This window comes from Pelophylax lessonae (assembly GCF_965119305.1).
Source record: "Pelophylax lessonae genome assembly, chromosome: 10".
In the NCBI taxonomy this organism is placed as follows: domain Eukaryota; kingdom Metazoa; phylum Chordata; class Amphibia; order Anura; family Ranidae; genus Pelophylax; species Pelophylax lessonae.
The window spans coordinates 84,145,320-84,170,250 of NC_138777.1; the positions used below are offsets into that span (position 1 = coordinate 84,145,320).

General features: G+C 38.1%; 1 protein-coding gene across 1 annotated transcript in view; it reads right to left on the minus strand.

Annotated features, from left to right (window-relative positions):
• Positions 1–4,384: 4,384 nt before the first annotated feature.
• Positions 4,385–24,931, minus strand: part of LOC309565962 (von Willebrand factor-like) — a gene marked incomplete at both ends in the record, with an annotated part of 214,069 nt that continues 193,522 nt past the window's right edge. The window contains 19 exons of the mRNA XM_082270990.1: positions 4,385–4,622; positions 5,440–5,557; positions 6,460–6,505; positions 9,325–9,444; positions 9,558–9,656; positions 11,131–11,247; positions 11,641–11,739; positions 12,409–12,528; positions 12,737–12,835; positions 14,566–14,685; positions 15,530–15,628; positions 15,707–15,835; positions 16,122–16,220; positions 16,307–16,435; positions 18,719–18,759; positions 19,205–19,309; positions 19,408–19,585; positions 24,554–24,585; positions 24,751–24,851. Coding sequence (XP_082127116.1) covers positions 4,385–4,622; positions 5,440–5,557; positions 6,460–6,505; positions 9,325–9,444; positions 9,558–9,656; positions 11,131–11,247; positions 11,641–11,739; positions 12,409–12,528; positions 12,737–12,835; positions 14,566–14,685; positions 15,530–15,628; positions 15,707–15,835; positions 16,122–16,220; positions 16,307–16,435; positions 18,719–18,759; positions 19,205–19,309; positions 19,408–19,585; positions 24,554–24,585; positions 24,751–24,851 — 2,089 coding nt within the window. The remainder of the gene's footprint in view (positions 4,623–5,439; positions 5,558–6,459; positions 6,506–9,324; positions 9,445–9,557; positions 9,657–11,130; positions 11,248–11,640; positions 11,740–12,408; positions 12,529–12,736; positions 12,836–14,565; positions 14,686–15,529; positions 15,629–15,706; positions 15,836–16,121; positions 16,221–16,306; positions 16,436–18,718; positions 18,760–19,204; positions 19,310–19,407; positions 19,586–24,553; positions 24,586–24,750; positions 24,852–24,931) is intronic.

A 24,931-nucleotide genomic window follows, 5' to 3' on the forward strand; every position in this document is an offset into this window, starting at 1 on the left:
GTATTACAATAAATGATTGGTAAAATATGCTTATCAATGTGTTTTTATTATCATTTTAACTCTTAGTTTCTAGTTTAACCTCCTCCTACCCGGCCACTGTATATAAATGGCCAGTGGGAGCTCGGTCATTCTGAGTAGACGTTCCCATACGTCCCTCAGAATAAGCGCCTGCTTGCAGTGAGATCCCCTGAAGGCTGTGATCACAGGACACAGCCAAGACGAGATCGGAATATGGCCGTTATGATTGGCCCTCCCGATCACGTGACAGCTGTGTTCAATACCAGCCTTCACAATGTAAACAGAGACTCTCTGTGACAGTTCTCCCCGCTGAGCTCAGTGAGAGCTTAGTGCGGGGGGAGGGAGGTCAGCGGGGGGAGCAGGGGAATCTGCAAAATCTGTAACAGCTCTGTGTGTAAGGATGATTTTACACACAGAGCTGTCACAGACCCCCCACAAACAGTACACCAAGCACCACTGTCACCCCTGTCCCCATAAAAAACTGTACCAGTGCACAAAACATCTGTCAGCCCCCCATCACATCTGCACTAGTGCATAAAACATCTGTCAGTCCCCCATCACATCTGTACCAGTGCACAAAACATCTGTCAGTCCCCCATCACATCTGTACCAGTGCACAAACCATCTGTCAGTCCCCCATCACATCTATACCAGTGAACAAAACATCTGTCAGTCCCCCATCACATCTGTACCAGTGCAAAAAAAATCAGCAATAGTGCACCATTGTGACATTAACATCTTTCAGTATCTGCCGATGACTGATCAACATCTGTCAGTATACCAGTGTCCCATCAATAAATAAATAAAACATTTAACACGCCCCCATGCTCATGTGTAAAGGCGAAAGCACACGTTGGTCCCGTACGCATACGCAAACAGCAATAATACCACCCATGTGAGGTATCGCCGCGAACATCTGAGTGAGAGCAATAATTCTAGCACCAGACCACCTGTGTAACTCCAAACTGGCAATTAATAAAGGCTTATAAAGCTTAGCTTATGGAGATTTTCAAATACCGAAGGTTGGAGCCATTTAACTAGCATGCGCAATTTTAAAGTGTGATATGTTTTGTATCTTTTTACCCAGCGCAACACAATATTTTATATTTTACCGAAAATGGGGGTATTATATTGTCTCTGTGTGCATTGAAACCTTATAAAATGTAGTTATACATTAGTGTGTAAAATTACGTTAGAAAAAACCCACCATTTTATTCTCCAGGGCCTCTGCTACAAAAATATATAATGTTTGGAGGTTCTAAGTCATTTTCTAGCAAAAATACAGAATTTTACTTGTAAACAAAAAGTGTCAGAAGAGGGCCTGGTCTTTAATGATTATGGCTGAAGGTGCTATTTGGATGTTGCGCTTATCTATATGGCCAGGCTGGGAAAAAGTCTCACACGTGTGGTATCGCAATACTCAGGAGGAGGAGTAGAATGTGTTTTGGGGTGTAGTTGCAAGTATGGCAATGCTGTGTGTGAGAAATAACTTGTTAACCACTTAAGCCCCGGAAGATTTTACCCCCATTCCGACCAGGGGGTATTTTGCGATTCGGCACTGCGTGAATTTAACGCACAATTGCGCGGTCGTGCGACGCTGTACCTAAACGAATTTGACGTCCTTTTTTTCCCACAAACAGAGCTTTCTTTTGGTGGTATTTGATCACCTGTGCGATTTTTTGATCACGCGCTATAAACAAAAAAAGAGCGTCAATTTTGCAAAAATAGCAATATTTTTCACATTTTTTTATATGAAATTCCCCCCAAAAAAAATGTAAAAATCAAAATTTTTAAAAATTTTCGGCCAATTTATTTTATGCTACCTATGTTTGGTAAAAAAAATCGCAAAAAGCGTATTTTGATTGGTTTGCGCAAAAGTTATCGCGTTTACTAACAAAGGGAAAGATTTTTGTCATTTTTGTTGTTTTTTTTTTTAACGCGTAATGGCGGCGATCTGCGATTTTTTTTGCGGTACTGCGACATTGCGGCGGACAGATCGGACCCTTGACTGACATTTTTGACACTTTTGGGGTTACCAGTGACATTTCTACAGTAATCAGTGCTATACATATGCACTGTTACTGTAAAAATACACTGGTAGTGAAGGGGTTAACTTTATTTGGAAGGGAGGGGCTGTGTGTGTCCCTAGGGGCGTGGTTTCTACTGTGATTGGCTGTGGCTCTAGCTGTAAGGACACTGATCAACGGATCTACATACCAGATCCGTTTTATCAGTGTCTTTGCAGCGAGGAGAATGACAGGCAGTTTGTTTACACAAGCTGCCTGACATTCTCCCTCTCCCCCGCCGATCGCCGAGTGACCGGCGGACATCGGGTCCGCTGGTCACACGCGCGGGGGGGTCCGTGACCACGCGGGAGCGGGAGCGCGCCCCGGGGGGCGCGCGCTCGCTCCCTAGACCCTCACAAGCAAGCAACGTAGCCCTACGTTAGTTTGCCTGTGAGGGGCTGACCGCCGACGTAGATAGTCGTGCGGCGGTCGGCAAGTGGTTAATATGACATTTTTGTGAAAAAAAATAATAATACAAATTTCTTAATTTTCCAAAGAATTGTGGGAAAAAAAGACAACTTCAATAAACTCGGCATACCTCTTAATATATACCCTGGACTGTCTACTTTCCAAAAAAAATGGGTGATTTGGGGGGTTTTTGTACTGTCTTGACATGTTAGGGCCTCAAGAAAAGAGATGGGCCATCAGTACATCAGGTTTGATCAATTTTTAGTGATTGGTACCATAGCTTCTATACTCTATAACTTTCACACAGACCAAATAATATACCCTTATTTGGGTTTTTTTTACCAAAGAAATGTAGCAGTATAAATTTTGCTCACAATTTATGAAGAGAAATTACTTATTTGCAAAATTGTATAACAGAAACAAAGAAAAATGCATTTTTTTTCAAAATTTTCAGTCTTTTTTCATTTGTAGCACAAAAAAAAAAAAAAAAAAAAAAAACCCAACAAAAGAAAGCTCTGTGTGAAAAAAATTGATATTTTGGGTTTAGTGTTGCATGACCACGTAATTGTCATTCAAATTGTAAGAGTGCTGAATGCTAAAAATTGGCCTGGGAAGGAAGGGAGTCAAAGTGCCCAGCATTCAGGTGGTTAGGACAATACAGATAATCAAAGTACAGTTGTAAAAACGTTTTTATTAGGCTTTAATATCGTATAGCTTTATAATCAGCACCCAGCTTTAATTTGAAAGGGTATAAATATCATTAATTTATTAACTTATAGTTTACATCTTACTGTATTTTGGTATACAATAAACAAATCAGTTTAAGCTTTAGTTATCCTTGGTATTCTGGATATCAAATTTGATTGTGTGCCTTGCTAATTTAATTTTCTAAATGTAAATATGTTTGAAGAAGTTTCTTACTAAAAATGTTGTATCCAAATATAATTATTACAATGTATTACTGGTATTTTTTTAGTAGAAAAAGAATTTGGAAGTATAAAGGATATAAAGAAAACCAACAAGATTATAACATGCTTAAAAGATTGTTTTATTAAAATCAAATTCTTTACTCCGGAGATAAAAAACATTATCCTCTAAATCCAATGAGCCTCAAGAAAGAGTATAGACACCTATCAAAAATTTCCAAACAAATAAATACAGCAAAGTTCTTATGCTTAGAAAATAAAAGTTTAGAAATGAAAATTTAAACAAAAATAAAAAGTAACATCTTTATTCTCTATTAGTGAAATCCAGTTTAACTATATAGATTTATCTAAATGTATTTACTTTGTAAACAGGATCACATTTTCTAAAAGGTGGCAGCATAGTTTCCTGCTTTTAATGAAGTGCAAAAATGGACTGGAGGTTATTTTGCCTAACTGTCTGTTCTCAGGGCTTTAGCAATTAAACTACACAAAATATATAAAAAGCCTCGTATGCTAAATCTACCAATCGGAATATTATTCTCTACATTTGCTTTAAGTTATTAAAATAATAATAAAAATAAAATCTCTTTATAGAAGAGTTGTTCAACAACTTTTTCTAATGGGAAAGTAGACATTAAAATAATAATATAACACAGACTCTGTATGCAAGGATGAAAGGATAATTGCTGTCGTAGTTTATGATAGGAAGTGATGCCAGGAAGCACAATTTATATTAAAGCAAAGTTTGTTTAAAGGAAAACCCAGCAATAGTAAGAAGTCCCATGCCATATCTAAAATGGAAGGGCAGTTGGAGACTTCATTGAAGAGATGTTGGCAGTGGGGAAGCAAAGCAGGGCCCAGTGGTAGAGGGTAATCTCCAGAGTATGTAGATGGTGGGTAATATTTGGTTATAGTTCATACTTCTCTATCATCGGTATACCTGTATCTCTGTATTCAGGTCATTGTTCAGTTGATATTTTGCTGCTGTTGTTCCTGATTGACTTGTTGCTGTTCTTGCTGTGTTACGGAGGAATAAATGTCCTTATCACATTCTGTGATGGTACAACCACACTCTTCAGCATAGAGGTAGGTGTAGACAGTACTTGTTCCATCCGGACATTTCAGATTCACTTCCTTTTTGCTTGTTTTTACTTCTTGACAACAGCTGCACTTGTGCTCCATTTTGTTAGAGTCAGCAGAGTACCTGAAAAGATCAAATTGTGAGAATGTGATTGCAAAAACTGATCTTTCCAATGGCCATGTTCAGAATAATGCATTTCAAAGAGGCCATGTCATATCTTGTCATATTATGGGTAGAAAAATAAACTGCTAGTAGGCTAAAGCCAGTGGGGTGTAACATTAACCAATTTTGTACAACAGCAGCACAAGTATAACCAAAAAAGTATGTGTACAATGTATCATTTTGTGAATACTATTCTGTCTAAACCAGGTTCATTTAATAATGTTTAATAGCTTATGCTGTAAATAAAGTAACTAAACATGACAGAGAAAACAAATGTACTGTATGAAGTCAATGACTGAAGGCAACAGAGCCTGCACTGATTCCACTGTTTTATTTTTTTTTTTACAGTATATATAAACCCAAGAGAAAAAATAATAATTGGTATCCTCCAGTCCTTAGAAGTTGAAACTGCATTTGTTTTATTGTGTATTTTATTTTTTTTTTCACTTGATGATCCTACCAGTCAAACGCTCCCTGACATTTCCTGTGAAAACTGACTTACATATTGTACTGTATCTATAGTGGCACTGTGTTGTCACCCTAGTAAATAGATAGTAAGTGTTAGAATTTACATATACATTAACTTTATTGGACAGAGAAATCAGGTTTTACTCTGAATGGAAGCATGACTACTATATATGAAACAGTAGCAACACAGCTAATTGGCCTGGTTTACCCCTCTAGGGTAAAGATTTTAAGGGGTAGCTTTAGATTGATTTCCAACAAAGATATTATACATTACTTATTGCAAATAAGTATCAAAACAACAATATCTTACATAGATGATGTCATACAGCCTCCGTCACAGTATGAAAGCTCCACAACTTGATCTGATTCACAAATTCCAGACTTGATTTGACGAGATTGTTTATGAGCTTGGCATCTTTTTAGGGTGCCTTCAAAGACAATGACCAAGAACGTTATTTATAGTGAAATTATGGCGGCAAATATAAAATGTATCTTAGGATAAATAACACTTCGAATGTTTACAATTAATTAATCTCAGTGATATGAATGTCACTTTATTTAAAAATAAAGAGCCATATTTTGAGGAGCGGTAAATAGCGGCTTACAGTGTATGGCTTATATTAAAGCAAAAGCCATTCCTAAACACCGTTTGACCAAATTCTCAATTTCAGATAAGGCCACTTTCACATGGGCGGTGCACCTGACAGAGTCCGTTCTGCTCAGCGGGGATCGATCTGCCGATCCCCGCTGAGCAGGCGGATGACAGCTCTATCTCCTCTCTGTGTGCAGAGACGGAGCTGTCAGATCCCCGCCCTCCTCTATGGGGAGATCGGATGAGAAAAAAAAAATAATTAAAACAGTCAGTCAACGGTACTGATCACTGACTTTGTCATTTCAGACAAAAAAGGGTGCAAGTAAATTACACATTTACCGGCCCCTTCCCCTCTCTCTATCCTGACAGATCTGGTGGGGAGGAGAGGAAGGAAGCCAGCAGAGCTGCGGGGGCGATGGGAGAGATCAAAGCAGGGCCGGCAGAGATCAAAGTGTGGCTGGAATAGAGGAAACAGTGGGGCCAGGAGATCACAGCAGGGCTGTAAGACCTGGATAGGAGGTGCAGCATATAGAAAAACTGATCCCCTCCATTTCCCTCTTGCAGCCACTGAATTTCTGCAGGAGGCAGAGGAAGAGAAGCTGGAATTCAGCAGCTGCAGGGAAAATTGGTTTCTGTACATGCTACTGTCTTGTTAGGACATACCGTGGCTGCGCTCTAGGCGGCAGTGCACCCTAGTGGCAGCACTGGCCCTGTATGTAACTATATATATACACTTACTTTCACAAGTCTTGCAGCAGCCATCTTCTGTGCTCCTGATTGTACCCTGCAGGATAAAAACATAGAGGTTAAATTGCTATTGTGCCACATAGAAAGTGTTGCTTTTCTTGCACACTCCCAATTCAACAATCTAGGGATATCAGACAAGTTTAAACGGAAAAAAGCACAGCCAGAAGATCTTCTCTTCAGTATGTTTATGCATAGACAATAGCCAGATACACATCACATAAAGTCTCTAACATGATCCATACAAGCTTTTGTTCATAAACTCTGTAATTTGGAGGTGTAAATGAGCCATTACCAACACCCATGAAAAATGCATTTGAAGATTTCCATTGGAGGTGGCATAAAACTATATGTTGGACAAGGGTGCATGATGTTTTTTTTTTCCTTCAGCAATACACTGCTTGAAGTGCTATTTTAAAGTGGTCAATTATAGGCAATAAATATACGAAAGGAGCAAGAAAGAAATAATATTCCTTATCCCACCCACTCAGCGCTCATGTGTATGCAATACTCCTAGGATCAACCTTGTATATCTAGCAATGCAGCAAGATGTACTCATATGCCTATATAACCAGCGAAGCAGCTGCTATACTCAAATCATAACATAAAAAAAGGTGCGTATAAGAGCCTTAGCCCAAATAAACACTAGCAGCGCTAAAAACCGCCTCTGACGAGGTTGAAGGTATATGGCAATTATTAGCAGCCTAACAGAGTAGGGAATAAATATAAAGCCTTAAAGTTCATGAGTCCATAATATTCTCAGGGTGAAGACACACGAAAGGTTGGATACTCGTTGTGTGATGAAACACAAGACTTCTTTATCGATCACTCAGCAACCATCATATCCTTCACCTCACCACTGTGCTCCCCCCCTTGAGAGTGGACACGTACCCTTAGCGCTAGGGTTTAGCGCTTTATTCAATCAATAATCCTCCACTTCCGGATGGCGATCCCCTCAGGATTCCACTCCAAACTAGTAGGGATATAGGCAGCACCTCCTCCTCTCCTCTCACATAAAGGGGGAACAGATACCTCCTCCTCTCGTCTCACATAAAAGGGGACGCCCTCAGTAGAAGTCCAGTGCCGACGAAACGCGTCAGGGCGTGAGCACGCGGTCATTCTGTTCCACACCAAGGACATCCCAGAGGATCCCCAGCACCAAACGCCATTTGAGTCCGGGCAACATCGCGATAGGGTGGCTGGATCACCCGTACCGTGTGGCTCAGTGGGGACAACGTTAGTAGCGGGAGGACCGGGTTTGTGCCTTGGATATGTTGTTCGCTTAATACATCCGATTCCATGTGAGTGTGATTTTAACCTTTTAATAAAGCCTTGTTTGTACATATTACGCTATGGGTATCTGTTCCCCTTTTATGTGAGACGAGAGGAGGAGGTATCTGTTCCCCCTTTATGTGAGAGGAGAGGAGGAGGTGCTGCCTATATCCCTACTAGTTTGGAGTGGAATCCTGAGGGGATCGCCATCCGGAAGTGGAGGATTATTGATTGAATAAAGCGCTAAACCCTAGCGCTAAGGGTACGTGTCCACTCTCAAGGGGGGGAGCACAGTGGTGAGGTGAAGGATATGATGGTTGCTGAGTGATCGATAAAGAAGTCTTGTGTTTCATCACACAACGAGTATCCAACCTTTCGTGTGTCTTCACCCTGAGAATATTATGGACTCATGAACTTTAAGGCTTTATATTTATTCCCTACTCTGTTAGGCTGCTAATAATTGCCATATACCTTCAACCTCGTCAGAGGCGGTTTTTAGCGCTGCTAGTGTTTATTTGGGCTAAGGCTCTTATACGCACCTTTTTTTAAATTATAGGCAATGTGTCACAAAGAACTGTGTTCAGACTCACAGACAGACCCCTCTCACAAAAGCCATTAAGTGAAAATACCTGATTGGTGAGACTCATGAAGCTCACAGTTTAAATCTAAACTGCAGCCATTAAACATTTGCAATGGTGGCAGAACCCTCCTACACAGAATTACTTGTTTTGTTTGAACATTTGCATATAGGTGGTGGACTTCCATAAGGATCCATGTTTATTACCTTTTTCATTGGTATTTTTTATTTTTTGTGCCACTTTGGAAAAGTGGTGTCATCCTCTAAATTTGTATTTCTAAATTGTATTTGCATTGATGATGTTGGTACAAATATCACATTCATTTTTAATAATATTATGATCCTTTGTATTGGGATACATATAACTAAGACACATTTCATTTAGTAACACAACTGCAACATTTGTATTCCTTATAATTAGATATAAGGAATATAAATGCAATTTTACTAGCTACAGATTAGCTCTAAAAAGTGCTGACATTTTGTAAAATTAGAGACAATTTTTAGTTTGACTGAAATTCTGTAATAATTTGAGGTATATTCATTTAGACCAGGAGTCTCCATATAAACAGTTTTTTTTGTCCTTCAAGCTTTAGGGGGGTTGAACTGTGGCCAGCAGGAGTGGACATTTTCCTGTCATCAGTGAGAGTAAACATAACATTTGGTATTAGGTGAAGGAACAGTGCCCAATTGTTGCTATTATTGGGAGAAATAGTGCCCCATTGTTGGTGTCAATGGGAGAAATGGTGCCCTTTGTTGGTGTCAATGGTAGAAATTGTGCCCCATTGTTGATGTTAGTTGGAAGAATAGTGTCTCATATCAGTGGGAGGGATAGTGCTCTAAGGGCCAAATAAAGGCAAGCAAAGGGCTGCAGTTTTAAGACCACTGGTAAAGTAATGTTAGAATATTCCTTCCAAAATATTGGTTTTACTGGTAACTTTTTTTATACTTTTTTAGTCACATTATTATGTTAATTTGTTAAAAATGGTACTCATTACACGAATACCAACCTCCAAACAGTCTTCAGGATTGAAAGCTGGGCATGTCTTGGTCACTTCTTTCATTTCAAGGGAGCTGGTACATTCATATGAGACACATTGGTCTTCTGGTGACACGCTCACCTCTCCAGGCTAAAAAAATTAATGAATGAAAGAAAATACTGAAATATATTCACAGAAAAAATTATGTTTTTTCCTTTAGATACATTTGCCTAAGATAAATATATATATTGCAACAGATTTACCTTCAAGATTTGTGTAGAGTTGTCCGACAGTGTCATAGTACATGCAACCTTTATACAACTTCCACAGCACCTTTCCGGCGTTGTCTCATATTTGTAACCCTACAACAGTAACAATGATACAGTTCAGTCTTCTAACCTTCTAATTGTCAGGCTCCTACATAGACCTTAAAGTAAAACTATAAGCAAACCTTTTATTTTCATTTTGGATAGAGTAAGGGAGGATTATAACCCCTAAGTTTTATTTTTGCCATCTTTGTCCCATTGGAGAGATTCACCTTTACTTCCCATCCCATTGGGGATTGAGTCCTAATGAAAGACTTCACCTCTGTTACTTTTCTGGGGACAACCCAAAATTTGGGATTTTCTTTTACTTTCAATTTCAATGATAATGGTAAACAGGAAAAACAGAGAGGGTGAATCTCCCTAACGGGGACACAGACAGCAATAAAAACTGACAGGTGTTCTAATCCAGCTCCCCTCTATCCAAAACTAAAAAAAAAAAACTAAAAAAGTTTTTCCTTTAGTTATACTTTTAAAAATGTTAGAATTTTTTTTTTTTTTTTAATTCCTAGTGTGTTATTGCTTTCCCTGTTTTCTTTGCTCCTAATACCCATCCATTGAAACAAACCTGCTATCTGATTTTTCCCACTAAGCATATTACATAGACAGTAGAGGGAAATTTCAGGGTGCTTTGAGTGTGTTTGCATTCACACCAACTTTTATGTAAATGTAAAGGCCCATACACACGATACGAAAATCGGAAGTAAAATTTCGTCCGACGAACGATCTGCCGATTTTCAGATAGTTAGTATGGTGCTTTCAACAGCCGATTACGAATTTTCGGACAACAAAATCTGGATGTGCAGGCTACAAAATTTTTATCGTACGTCAACACAACATCTGATTTTTGTTTAATTAGTACAGTTTTTGTCCAAAAAAAATCGTAAGAGCAAGACTAGGCATGCTCAGAAACGAAAGAACGCATCCAAAACAATTCAACACATGACATCACTTCTGAAGTTGAATTCTGTTGTACGAGAATTTTCGTATAAGAGGAAAGTAACCTCTTCACTTTCCATATGAGACTAGCATGCAACAAAAATCAGACGCAAGATTGTTCGATAATCTGATCGTGTGTACGAGGCTTAAGTCAGCTCAAACTTCCAATGCAGCTTTAGTGGCTTTTTAGTGAAATTAATTTTACATCAGAATTTCTGTGTAGAAAGGCAGCATGGAGGGTGCTCCAACACCAGCAGGTCCTCTCCAAGATCAATGGATTACAGACAAAAGAAAGTGACCTGGACTAGTGCAGTACAGTAGTGTCTGAATAACAAAATTGAATTACTCAGTGGAAGGGTTGTTGTGATACCTAAAATAATTCCCCTTTTATAAGTGAGTATTTCATCTTGCAGGTAAGTGCGAACCGGGACAGATCAGAGGCTAGCCATTGTGGAATGTGCTAGCCCTGACTGTCCCGGGGGTATGTTTATTGAAAAATGGTTTCTGTGCCAGGAACTCCGCTTTAAGATATAAATTAAACTAGAAATTGCTTATAGTAGGAAAAAAAACCTACCAATGGACATTCTTCAAAACAAGCTCTTCTGATTTCTGTTGGGTTGAACTGGCCGTCGATTATTTCACACTCATATTTGACACAAGGTTGATCAGGTGGGATCCATGTTTCATCAGGCTACATTTTTTAAGACAAAACATTATGTGTGTAAATAAAAAGTAGAAATCTCAGGTACAAAAAAAAAAAAATATCTAAAATCTCATTTTCAGTGTTGTAGTGCTATCAGATTGGCCTTTTTGGTCCCAAGTATATAGAGTCTAACTTTAGTTCCTTCCCACATTTCATCCCACTGCGGGCCTCCACTGACCAGTTTAGGCCTTTTTTGAATGCTGCTGATGTCAAATAATTTTAAAATCTAAAATATGTTTTGTAATTGTGCATGTGTCCAGAACTTGAGGCCCGGAATACACAAATGACATATAGCTCCAGAATTGTCTTTCTTACTGTAGGTGCAAGGGATGCAATGCTTATTATATTAATACTCATCAGCAATAATTAATTGGGCTGTACCTGCAAAATCTTTGTAGTGTTGTCCTTCAGTTTCATAACACAAGACACCTGTACACATTTACCACAGCATTCCCGTTCAACAGTCTCATACTTGGCGCCCTGAGAAAAAGAAATTCATATGAGCAATAAGCTTCTTGCAAGAAAATGCCACATAATATAGCTAGACTAGCTGTTTTTCTGAAAAGACGACCACGGTTCTTTCTTTTTTGTTGCCAGCAGTTTCTTCACAGCAAATGAACTCCAAACATAATTTTGGAATTTTTTTTGTCTTCTATTTACAACTTGATATTGCTTTCCCTGTTTTATTTGCCCCTAATGCCCTTCCATTGTTACAGATTTGAAAACTGATCATTACTAGGCTAATTAGATAAATATTAAATTGCAATCTTGGGTAATAAGCAAAAGTCAAAAGATGCTTTGGGTTGAGTTTGCATTTGCACTAACTAGTATGGCGAAGAAAAAGCAGCTCAAACTTACAATTCAGCTCAGAATCAGAAGGTAAGCTGGGAAAAAGCTTCTTAATCAATGCATTCATTTTATAGCAGGAATTCTGTGTGAAAAAGTGGCATTTAAAGCGTTTGGTTTTACCAGCATGTGCACTCCAGGATCACCAGATTAAAGACTAGTGAAAGCTGTATGAACTGTTGTAGTATAGCGGAGATGGACAACTGAATTACGGTACTCAGTAGGTGGGTTGTACCCCCTATAGGAATTCAAGAGAAAGTATCATTTAGACTAGAATTTGTTTTAATAGATATATAAACCTACCAGTGGACAGTCTTCAATTGGACAGGCTTTTCTGATTTCTGTTGGGTTGAACTGGCCGTCAATAATTTCACACTCATATTTCACACATGGTTGATCTGGTGGGGTCCATGTTTCACCAGGCTGTTTTTTTTTTTTTTAACAAAAGAACAATATTTTTTATATAAACAAAATAAATGTGGAAACCTCAAATACAAAAATGCTAGATTTAAAATACTACATTGGAAATTACATTAGACATAAAGCACCATATTTGTCATCCCTGTTTAGGTGTCATAGATGTATTGCCTGCTATGTTATGACTAATCTGCATTGATTCATTAAGATGTACCTGCAAAATCTTTGTAGTATTATCCTTCAGTTTCATTACGCAAGCCACATGTATACATTTGCCACAACATTCTCCTTCAGCTTTCTCATACTTGGTTCCCTGAAAGAAAAGAGACAAAAATTGGTATAAAAGTGGAATATTTTGATCAGATTCGGCACTTCCAGGTAGTATGACAGCTTGTCCACCCCCTGCAATCTCACACACATTCCTATTGGCTAATGAAGCAGTCTATCATACTGATGGGCCAATAGGAATTTGTGATAGGTGGAAGGTAGTGGAAATGTCTAAGCTTTGCCATTTTAGAATGTCCTCCTGACATTAACCCATAGCAGCAGCAGCAGGGAAAACTCATCTAGGCATGTTAAAGCATATTTGGGTGTCTGAATTCTATAACTGCTTTTATTACTTTTTTTTTTTTTTTTGATGGGTTCACTTTACAGAGCTGTTTTAGGCAACAAATACAATTAATCGGTAAGTTACTAATGCTATACAGTAAACACTGCATTAAGCCAGAAAGCACACATATATCTATAGAGGAACCGTAGGGCTGAACACTGAATATCATACTCAGAAGTAAGCCAAATACAGTATCAGGTGCTTATGAATTGATTTGATCTGCCCTTGAGTTGCACAACAGGTCTTCCAGCAATTTATGGGGTTCTTCATGCTTTTTTAAGTTGCTTTTGCATTCATGTAATTTTACAAGAACAGCTGAGATGAATTCAAAAGACCCCTTTTCTAATATTAAAGTGGATCTAAAGGCTCAATGTTATTTAACTTCATGCATTCTATGCATGAAGGTAAAAAACCTTCTCTGTGCAGCAGCCCCCCTACCCCCCCCCAATACTTACCTGAGCCCCATTTAAAACAAGTGATGTGCACAAGAGCCTCAGCTCTCTGGGGACTCCCTCCTCGTTGGCTTAGACAGCTGTCAATCACAGCAAGTAAGCCAATGAGGAGAGAGGGGGTGTGTGAATGGACATTCAGAGCAGTGGCTCAGGAATGAGTCTGCTTGGGTGCCCCCATCACACTAGGCAGGAGGGAGGGACAAAGTACCGACGAGGGACCCGAGAAGAGGAGGATGTAGGCTGCTCTGTATAAAACAACTGCACACAGTAGGTGAGTAGGACATGTTTGTTATTTAAAAAATAAAAAATAAAATCTTTATTTTCACTTTAATAAATACATTCAAATATTCCAGTGTGGACGGATGGCTGTGAAAGCACTTATCTTATTTTTTTACATATTTTACATTCCGGCCAAACATATTTTTCCAAACTTTGTTTCAGGCATGTTAACACTTTCCCACTTTTGTTTATTCCCTAATGCCCTCCACTAGTTTCAAACCTGAACATTTACCTTAGGCAGCAAACTAAAGCAACAAGCTGATTTGAGTGTCTTTGGGTGGCTGTTGCATTCATATTGACTTGTATGGGGGGAAAAAAAAGCAGCTCAAAGTCAAAATCTAGTATAGATGAGCTCTAACGTGCACTTATTAAGTTTCCTGCATTGCTAATTACATTCCAACTTCCAGTGCAGGTTACAGCCTGGCAACTGATGGCTGTGAGAAACTTCTTAACAGTGGAATGTTTTTACATCAGGTTTTCTGTATGAGAGAGGCAGCATGGAGCTCGTTTTAGCATCATAAGCAGGTGTGTTTCATGAAAACCAGCTTTCAAACCAAAACATCATGGATTCGTGTAGTACAGAAATGTTAGGATGAAAAAATACCCAATTGGAGGGCTATTATCATGGTATACATTTCAATGTTGATTTTTTTTTTTTAATGCATACTAGAACTCTACCTTTCATATAAAAATAAAACTTACCAGTGGACACTCTTCACTTGGACAAGGTGTCGGGACTTCCATAGGAATGTACTGGCCCTCAGTAATTTCGCACTTATATTTGATACATGGATCATTGGATGGGCTCCATGTTTCTCCAGTCTAAAATGTTTCAAAGAAAAGAACAATATTTATATGAATAAAATATAGGAACCTAAGATACAAGCAACACAATTTACGATACAAATTGCAGAGTTGTAGCATTGTTAGCTTTGCAGTCAGTGTTGTTAATTTGGTCCTGAAGATAAGGTGTCTCAATAAAGTTGTCTACCACATTTCATTCCACTAAAAGCCTTCCTCGTGGATGCTGTTTAGGGCTTTTATAAATGCCATGATTGATATATTATTTAACATATATTATGTTGGATTATGTCTAGTGAAGCACATTTTATGCTATCTTACTCAACAGGAGGAAACGGAGACCTTCAGCCCAGGGCACAAACACACTCAAGTATTCCTTTCATTACAGGGAGAGCTTTGTAAGGGCTAACGAAAGTGTACCATGTAAAATGTGCCATGTGCCAGAGGACATGTTTTATTGTGACACATCTTTTTTTTATCTTCCAGTGTCAGCTTTCTTTGCATCACTTTGCATTCAGTCACATGATTTCCCAGAAGGAAGCTGGTGGTGGAAGAGTTATTTTTCCTAGACGCTGTGATCATGGGTCTTAATGGGGAGCAGGTTATCATACAAATTCCTGCATGTGTCACTGACTTTGATTTCCACTCTGACCAATGCCTGAATGGTGATGTATCTTTACAAAGGCCACCAGTCTAACATATCTTATTGTGTTCATACAAGTATCCAGTCTAAATTTTATTTTTTAACAGTTTCTTATAAGTGGCATTAATGTCTCATGTTGTAATATAAGTAGCACTGCAAAAGCAACATAATCCAAATGTGAACTCCTATATCATTAAACATCATTGCTTCATCAAGCTGTACCTGCAGAACCTGTGTAGTACCATCCTTCATTTTCATTACGCAAGCCACCTGTGTACATTTACCACAGCATTCCCCTTCAGCCTTCTCATATTTGTAGCCCTGGAAGAAACAAAACATTGTTTGATATTTGAACCACCAAAACTTTAATAAATATTTTTTGAAAAATGGTATGCTTACCAGTGGACAACCTTTATCACTGGGGACAGCGCATTCCTTGCTTGTGATGTGAATATCAAAATGGTTTCCATTCTGGACACACTGATAGTAAGTACAGTTGTCAGCAGAGGTGGTCCGGATCTCATCAGGCTAGGAAAAAAAATGAAAATATTCTTAAAACAGTCAATGTAATTCAGTTGATTAGTCTACTGTGCACCCCATCCCACACACGCACACACACACACACACACACAGAGCTTTGTTTCACATGTATGTGGAGTTTTGACTCATATGGTATTGCAGCATGTCCATTACACACAATTCTAAATGACAAAAAAACAAACTCAAATTAAAGTAAGGGCCAAACATAGAAGGATAACACGGTAGGTGTTCCACACCTGCCAATACTGTACCATAGAAAAGAAAGGTATTTTACCAGAATAGTAATAATTTCATCATTTTTCATCTTCATTATACATTCAACCTGTACGCAGTGACCGCAACATTGACCCTCTACATCCATGTACTGGAAGCCCTAAAACAAAGAATAAAAACAGCAGTTAGAGACGCTATAAGAATTTTATACTCTTACATTTGTCGTTGCTCAGACTGAAGTCTAACCTTGTCACATTCCTTCTTGCAAGAAATGGGTGTGCAATTCACTGCATGCAGTGAGGTCACGTCATCTATGTCATATGAGCATACACATTCTTGACATGAATCTGGGGCTTGAGGAATTTTATGTCCAGGCTATGAAAGGAAATAAAGAGGAGGTTAAATTCCATATAATGCTATCATTTATTTTATTTGATGAAATAAATATTTAAGATTGTGATACATTAGACCCATATTCGTATTATATCAATTTGTAAGGAATTTTTGAAAAAGAAGACATCATGTATTAAAGTTTCTTAATGAGGATCTATGTGTTTCAGATATAAGCGAATCATAATATAGTATGTTGGCATTATATTAAATATTATTTTGGGTAATGTTAGAGAAAAGTGGTGTATAATTAGCATTTTGGTAGTTTGATTTTCTGTTATTTTTAATCTGTGTTATTTATCCTATGTTGTATTTTAATTGTGTGGATGGTTTATTAGAGAGTAGTTTTAATTTATTTTATTTGGTGCTAATGACTGGTATTGGTAATTTTGTTGTGTCTTTGTGTCTTGTTCTGTTCATTCTAAAGATCCTGTATTATCTTTGTTGAGTGTGGCTGTGAAACAACAATTTCCCTTTGGGATTAATAAAAGTATTCTGATTTTGATTCTGATCACACTCTAACCCAGGGATCCTCAAACTAAGGCCCTCCAGCTGTTGTGAAACTACACATCCATGAGGCATTGTAAAACTCTGACATTCACAGCCATGGGAATTGTAGTTCCTGAACAACTGGAGGGCCATAGTTTGAAGACCCCTGCTCTAACCCCTTAGTAACCCCTTATTAACCTTAATTAGCCTAAGTCAACTTCATCCTTGCATTTTTCCTTAGCAGTTTTTTTTCACTAATAATAAGTAAAACTTTTTCTATATTTTTTTATTGGGTTCCTTTATTTTTTTTAGTGTTATCAAAAATATTCAAAACTGTAAAAATAAATGTACAGTTATTTCACTGGTAAATCATTTTTTTTTTGTTTTTTTTTTTTGGTAAATCATTTTGCCATGCATTGTACAAAATGCAAATTTTAGAAAAAAAAAAGTGCACTTTTATAGCTATGGGAACACTAGTTGTTTTTGCCTTTAGGCTGAATAGAAGATATTTTTAAGACAGTATTGTCAATATAAAATCCTGTTTGTAACAAGCAGTAAAAAAAGCTTTAAAGCAAACTATCTTTGACCTCTATTTACTTGAAGTAATTAATTCTTAAATATAACAGCAATTACATTAACGTTAGTTCCATTCCATTTCTAACATTCCAGAAACATTTGTAAATATTGATCCAGTCCATAAGGCAACTATAGGTATGAGAACTGAACTAGTTAACTACTTTCACTTGCATTATAAACCAAAAAATATAAAATTATAGCATCTACAAATGACGGTATATAAATACTAGAATTTTTTTTTCATACTAGTAATGGCGGCGATCAGCGACCTATAGCAAGACTGTGATAGTGCGGTGGGCAATCTGACACTAACTGACACTGGGTGGGAACTGACTAACTGCCACTGACATCTCCAGTGACACTAATACAGTGATCAATGCTAATAAAATGCACTGTCGCTGTACTAATGACACTGGACAGGAAGGGGTTAACATATAGGGCGATCAAAGGGTAACTGTGTGTCTAGGGAGTGTTGTTGTGTACCATGTGCTGTTTTTCTAGGGAATGTGATGGTTTTTATTTCCTGCTTTGTAGGGAGACTGGAACGGGCACATCCCCGCTATCAGGAGAGAGAACTGTGTTGTTTACATACACAGATCTCTTTCGTGTCATGTGCTCCGCCAGTTAGCAGGTCCCAGCCATGGATCACTGGCTTGGACCCAGTGATTGGTATGTAAAGGAGCCAATGACAGCACAGCCAGGTGATCCTGCATGTGAGAATGAGAAGTAGAATCATATATATATGTGTGTGTGTGTGTGTGTGTGTGATTCTGCGTAGCCGGCCCACACTGTAGCAGTAAAACTACAGTGCGCCGTTGGCAAGTGGTTAAGGCAGATATCAGATTGTCTTGCACATTGCTACAAAACATATTTAGGGTGTATCTAAAGGCAAATGGTTTTGGATGGAGTAGGAAAAAATTAAAATCTCTGTCATTTTTTTATCTCTCTCTATCTCCCCAGGGGGATTCACCTTCCCTCTCTGTCATGGTGACCACAGTTATCACTGAAACATAGGAGGAATTCCATAGCCACACCTGTTCTGGTGATAATACTCTATACCTAGCCTATCCAAAACCTCAAAAATTGTTTTTCTCTATTATATACTTTATATACTTGTTACTATGTAAGCCATATCGTTATAACACATTGTGGGCTTTTTTTTTTTAGGAAAATGTAATATTTTGCTGTCCAGATGTTTCTTACCTCATACATCTCATCATGATAAACACATACTGGCTTAACAGCTGTGGAAAAATATGAGAATAATTTATGATATTCTTATTGTGAGGATACTATCAATTTTTTTTTTATAAAGTTTTTCTGAATGTTAAATATTTACTAATTATGCACTGAAATTAGGATAAGTAAGATAAGTAAATATTCACGTTGCAATGTGATTTCTAAAAAAATGTACAGTTTTATTAAACACCCTGGGTTTCTGCCTATAATTGTCAAATAAGCACAATCACAAGCACGTAAACATTCTCTTTTCTTCTACAAGGCGATGTGCATTGAGATCTCCTCTCTGAAATAATCAAAACAGCTCCTAAATGGGATCCGTTGTAGGTCAGCACAAAGTTACTTGTTTAAAAATTCCCTATAAAAACAACTGTAATATTTCAAAAAGTACCAAGAATGTTTTCAAACATGGAGTACATCTAAGTGGAGGAATCTTAATTAGGTACGTACTGCACTCATATTTTGGACAGCAGTCACCCTCCAGAAGTGCCAGAGTGGCTTCAAATCCAGTTTCACACTTCATTTCTTTATGTAGACAGTAGGTACTGTTACATTCTATGGGTAAAAAGATCAAATGTTAGTGTTCCTACAGCAGTAGATGGAATAATTAGCGATTAGATCATATTAAATACACAGATAATATGTTAACTTACGGCATTCATTCTGCATGCAGCATGGTTCTTCTGGGTTTGGCAGAGTCACAGGGATGAAGCCTTCCTTTTCACAAGTGATGGGTGTTAGTTTGGGGCAAGGCAATGGTTCACACTGAACAGTGAGGGAATTGGCTTCACAGACACACTTCTTGCAACCACTGGTCCAGGTCTCTGCAGGCTGCCAATATAAAAAAGAAAATTCAATTATATGTTGTCAAAAAAAAGACTAGAATTTACTGTACAAACAAAGCCTCAATTTTCTAGTGTCACAAAACTCTTTACTTTACATAGTGAGCGTGGACATTTTTTACGTCTACCTAAACGTATCCTGTACTTGTATAATTCTAATATTTCTGTGGTAACTATATAACTGTACAGTATGTTTATCCACTGGTTGTCACAAGTTAGCCTATAGTTTTGTCTGTATATTCTTACCTCCTTGCTGCAGTGCTTCTGTCTTGCCTCTCTTCACATGTGGTGTTTGGGCTTCTCTGTTCTCCTAGGGGCGTCGCCTGCTTCACTGTGGGTTATATCCTGTTCCTGTCAATTACTTCCTGGGTCACCTCCCTGTATGCTTCCCTATATATACACATGCTCAGTGCACTGCTCCTTGCTTGAGCAACATCGATGTTCTCTGAGCTCCCATCCGTGTATGCCTTGGCTATTGTATCTGATCTCCTGTGTACCGACCGGCTTCGTTTATCGGTCTATGTTCGTCTGCTGCCTGTCCTGACCTCGGCTTGTCTCTTGGATCTCCGTATAGTCTCCTGTTTACCCTGCACACGCCAGCGGTCTCCACATCCTCAGCTGGGCCTACCTGGGGGCCGCAACCTGGTTCCAGTCTGCTGCAAGTCCATCCCCACCACCAGGGGCCCTGGTGAAGAAGCAGGCTGGGGCTTAGACTCCGTGCCCTGGGGAATCCTGAGCTGGGGATCTATAAGGGCTCACTACCACAGACTCGTTGACACTGGTATTATGAGCAGAGGGTAAAATTGGATTTTAATGGGGCCCAATACACATAAATATACATCTGGTATCAGCACCTTCAAAATTCCAGTTGGAATTTCACTTCTTCTGGGCAAGAGCAACAAAAGGCTTGAAAATGACAGTTGCAACCTGATAGACTGCAATGATTAAAAAAAAAAATAAAAAAGGAAAAAATAACCGCGCTAAAGTGAATAATGTAAAGAGCAGCGACTTCAAGTGCGACCACACCCTCAAATAATGTATAGAAAAATAAGCCGCGCTGCGTGAAGTGGGTAAACAAAAATTAATGTCCAAACAAAAATCAATGTCCCATATAATAACTTGATTGACGCTGAAGACATAGATCACACTCCACAGTCTCTGTAGGAAATGTGCTTACCGGATAGCCACTAAAAGTCTGCAAAATTCATATGCCGAGATATAGTCACAGATCCGGGAGATGGAGGTTGTCAGAGTCCTCAGCGAATATTGTGAATGATATGCAAAAGAAAAAAAACTTACATAGTGTGATACCGTAATGTAAAGTATCCACCACCAATAGGGAATCCCTATCAATCGTGCAGCAGCTCACCAAATGAATAATGAGTATAGCGTGAATAGCCCAGTGTAAAGAGAGAAAACGTGGAACAAACCACCACCAATTGTGAAGCCTCTTACCAAAAATAGAGTCAAATGAGCAAATAAGTAAATCCAGATCGCCAAGAAACCAGAAACGTCACTCAAAAGCCCTGTTGGCCTCTTACCAGATGACAAATATTCCAAGCAGTAGATCTACTAACGCTTTCCCATCATACGTGAAGCTCCGGGACCAACAGCATCAGTGGTGTTAACTATGAACTCAGTACCAAGATACAGCCCGAGTGAAAGAAAAACGCCAATAGTGTAATAAAATAATGACTGGTTTAATAATTAAAAGAAGAACACTCACAAGCATAGTAGATAAAATCGCAATCGCAATGGATGGGAGCCGCCGGCCGGACGGCAAGGCACATCCGCTCCTAGGATAACTTCCGGGATGACGTCAGCACGCCGCGACCTGACGGCGTTTCGTCCAAGAAGACGTTATCAAAGGTGACCTTTGATAACGTCTTCTTGGACGAAACGCCGTCAGGTCGCGGCGTGCTGACGTCATCCCGGAAGTTATCCTAGGAGCGGATGTGCCTTGCCGTCCGGCCGGCGGCTCCCATCCATTGCGATTGCGATTTTATCTACTATGCTTGTGAGTGTTCTTCTTTTAATTATTAAACCAGTCATTATTTTATTACACTATTGGCGTTTTTCTTTCACTCGGGCTGTATCTTGGTACTGAGTTCATAGTTAACACCACTGATGCTGTTGGTCCCGGAGCTTCACGTATGATGGGAAAGCGTTAGTAGATCTACTGCTTGGAATATTTGTCATCTGGTAAGAGGCCAACAGGGCTTTTGAGTGACGTTTCTGGTTTCTTGGCGATCTGGATTTACTTATTTGCTCATTTGACTCTATTTTTGGTAAGAGGCTTCACAATTGGTGGTGGTTTGTTCCACGTTTTCTCTCTTTACACTGGGCTATTCACGCTATACTCATTATTCATTTGGTGAGCTGCTGCACGATTGATAGGGATTCCCTATTGGTGGTGGATACTTTACATTACGGTATCACACTATGTAAGTTTTTTTCTTTTGCATATCATTCACAATATTCGCTGAGGACTCTGACAACCTCCATCTCCCGGATCTGTGACTATATCTCGGCATATGAATTTTGCAGACTTTTAGTGGCTATCCGGTAAGCACATTTCCTACAGAGACTGTGGAGTGTGATCTATGTCTTCAGCGTCAATCAAGTTATTATATGGGACATTGATTTTTGTTTGGACATTAATTTTTGTTTACCCACTTCACGCAGCGCGGCTTATTTTTCTATAGACTGCAATGATTACCTAAACATTTGCAGTTGGAAGCTGATAGATTGCAATAAGCAACAAAAAGTTTGCAAATGACAGTTGGAAGCTGATGCAACAAAAAGCTATACCTTTAAAACACATTTCATACAGGACACACAAGAAATGCTCACATCAGGAGCTGAGATTTTTAAGGAGCCAACAACCCACTTTCATAGATAGATATTTAAATTAATAAATTGCATTTTTATAATAATTTTAAACAGTGTAAACATAACAAAATATACATATATATATAAAGACAAAAACACATTTACAGTGACTGGATCAAATCATTTTGGATGTTGATATGCTCGATAGTTGATGGTAACAATGGGGTGATAATCCGGACATGTTTCACTGATGAATTTGGCTTCCTCAGGGGATATTTATTATCACACCTAAGCAAATGAATAAGTTAAAATATAGTCATTATTGTGTACAAAAGGTTCATTTCAAGTGATCTCAGATATACAAAGTGAAACATGTAAACATTCCAAAAAAGTATACAAAATGGGTATAACCAATACATTGCAGCAATTTTATATAAAGAATGATAAAATGCATCTTAACACTCTACACTATTAATGTGTGTTATCATCCAAAAGGGGTAGGAGATGTGAGATTCACGTATAGACGTTCAGCAAACAAACATAAAGAGACACACTAAATGGCTGTGGAACGAGGCACTCATGGGCTGGCTACAGGAGGGGAAAATCAAATCCGTGGCCACTATAAACAATATACCTTATTGTTACATTATGAAATAAGGAGATACATCAATCAACATACTAACCCTACAAGAAGGGTATAACTAATGGTGGTAAAACCAATATAGGCTCATTAAAAATGGCTATTTGCGCAGCTATGGGGTGATACAGGCACACTGGTGTGTATTGATTAGATTTATTTAGCAACAAAATACCTGCCGGATAGTTGTTAACCCCCAGTGGAGGGATCTTCAATTATACTCCCTCTTTGTTGGGTTAGTATGGGTATGGATGTATCTCTTTTTTTCATAATGTAACCATAAGGTATATTGTTTATAGTGGCCAAGGATTTGATTTTTCCCCTCCTGTAGCCAGCACATGAGTGCCTCATCCCACAGTCTCTTTATGTTTGCTTGCTGAACATCTATATGTGGATCTGACATCTCCTACCCCTTTTGTATGTTTACATGCATACAAAGTGTAGAGTGGTAAGATTTCTTTCAATCTTTATATAACATTGCTGCAATGTATAAATTGTGCCCATTTTGTATATTTGTTTGGAATGTTTACGTGTTTCACTTTGAATATCTGAGATTGTTTAAAATGAACATATACCTTTTGTACGCAATGATGACTATATTTTAACTTATTCATTTACTTAGGTGTAATAATAAATATCCCCTGAGGAAGTCAAATTTATTGACGAGACATGTCAGGATTTTTACCCCATAGTTACCACCAACATATTTGTCAACATCCAAAATTACTTGGTCCAGTAATTTTAAATGTGTTTTTGTCTTAATATATGTATAATTTGTTATGTTTACACTTTTTAAAAATATTATAATGATAACATTTTTTGAACTTAAATATCTGTGTATGAAATTGGGTTATTGGCACCTTAAAAATCCTAGCCCCCATTGTGAGCTTTTCTTGTGTGTAATGTATTAAAAGTGCTTTAAAGGTAAATCTTTTTGTTGCATCGGTTTCCAACTGTCATTTGCAAATTTTTGTTGCTTATTGCAATCTATTAGTTACAATTGTCATTTTCAAGAAAGAGAACATTTCTAGCACAGGAGAAGTGAACATGCAAACAAGGGATTATTGGCACCTTAAAAATCCCAGCTCCTGATGTGAGCATTTTTCACGTGTCCTGTATAAAAAGTGTTTTAAATGTAAAGTTTTTTGTTGCATCAGCTTCCAACTGTTATTTGCAAATTTTTTGTTGTTTATTGCAATCTATCAGCTTCCAACTGTGATTTGCAAATGTTTAGTTAATCATTGCAGTCTATCAGCTTACAACAGTCATTTTCAAGCTTGTTGTTGCTCTTGCACAGGAGTAGTGAACATGCAAACAAGGGATTAGGTTTAGTTAAAATGCTTGCAAAGTGAAAATCTTAATTTTTAGGGAAGGACTCATAATACTAAAAACAATGTACACATTAAAATACATAAAAACATTTACAGACAAAATTTAAATGGTGTTTAACTTGTATTTTTAATGATTAAATGTTTAAATCCAACTCACAGCTTTGGGCATTCCGTCAGGACCAACACAAGCTACAAGAAAGAAATAAGAAAACTCATTAAGATATTATTGAAATATAAGAATGAACTAAGAATTCAAAAAAAATCTAACAATTACTGTATATTTATACTTTTTATAGTCCTTTCAGATGCTTATTACTAGTTTCAGTGACTAGATTATATATTTTGCATATTTACCACAGCTCTTGACGCAAGTATCAGTATAGGAATTGAAAAGTGTTGTTCCAGCTGAGCAGAAGCAGCCTTCAGTTGTACTAGTAGCAACATTTTCAATGTGCCTGTGAAAAGAATAATGCAATAATGGTATTTGAACTGAGGAGGATCACAATTTTGAACTAATTATTGTTGCCCTTGCTTA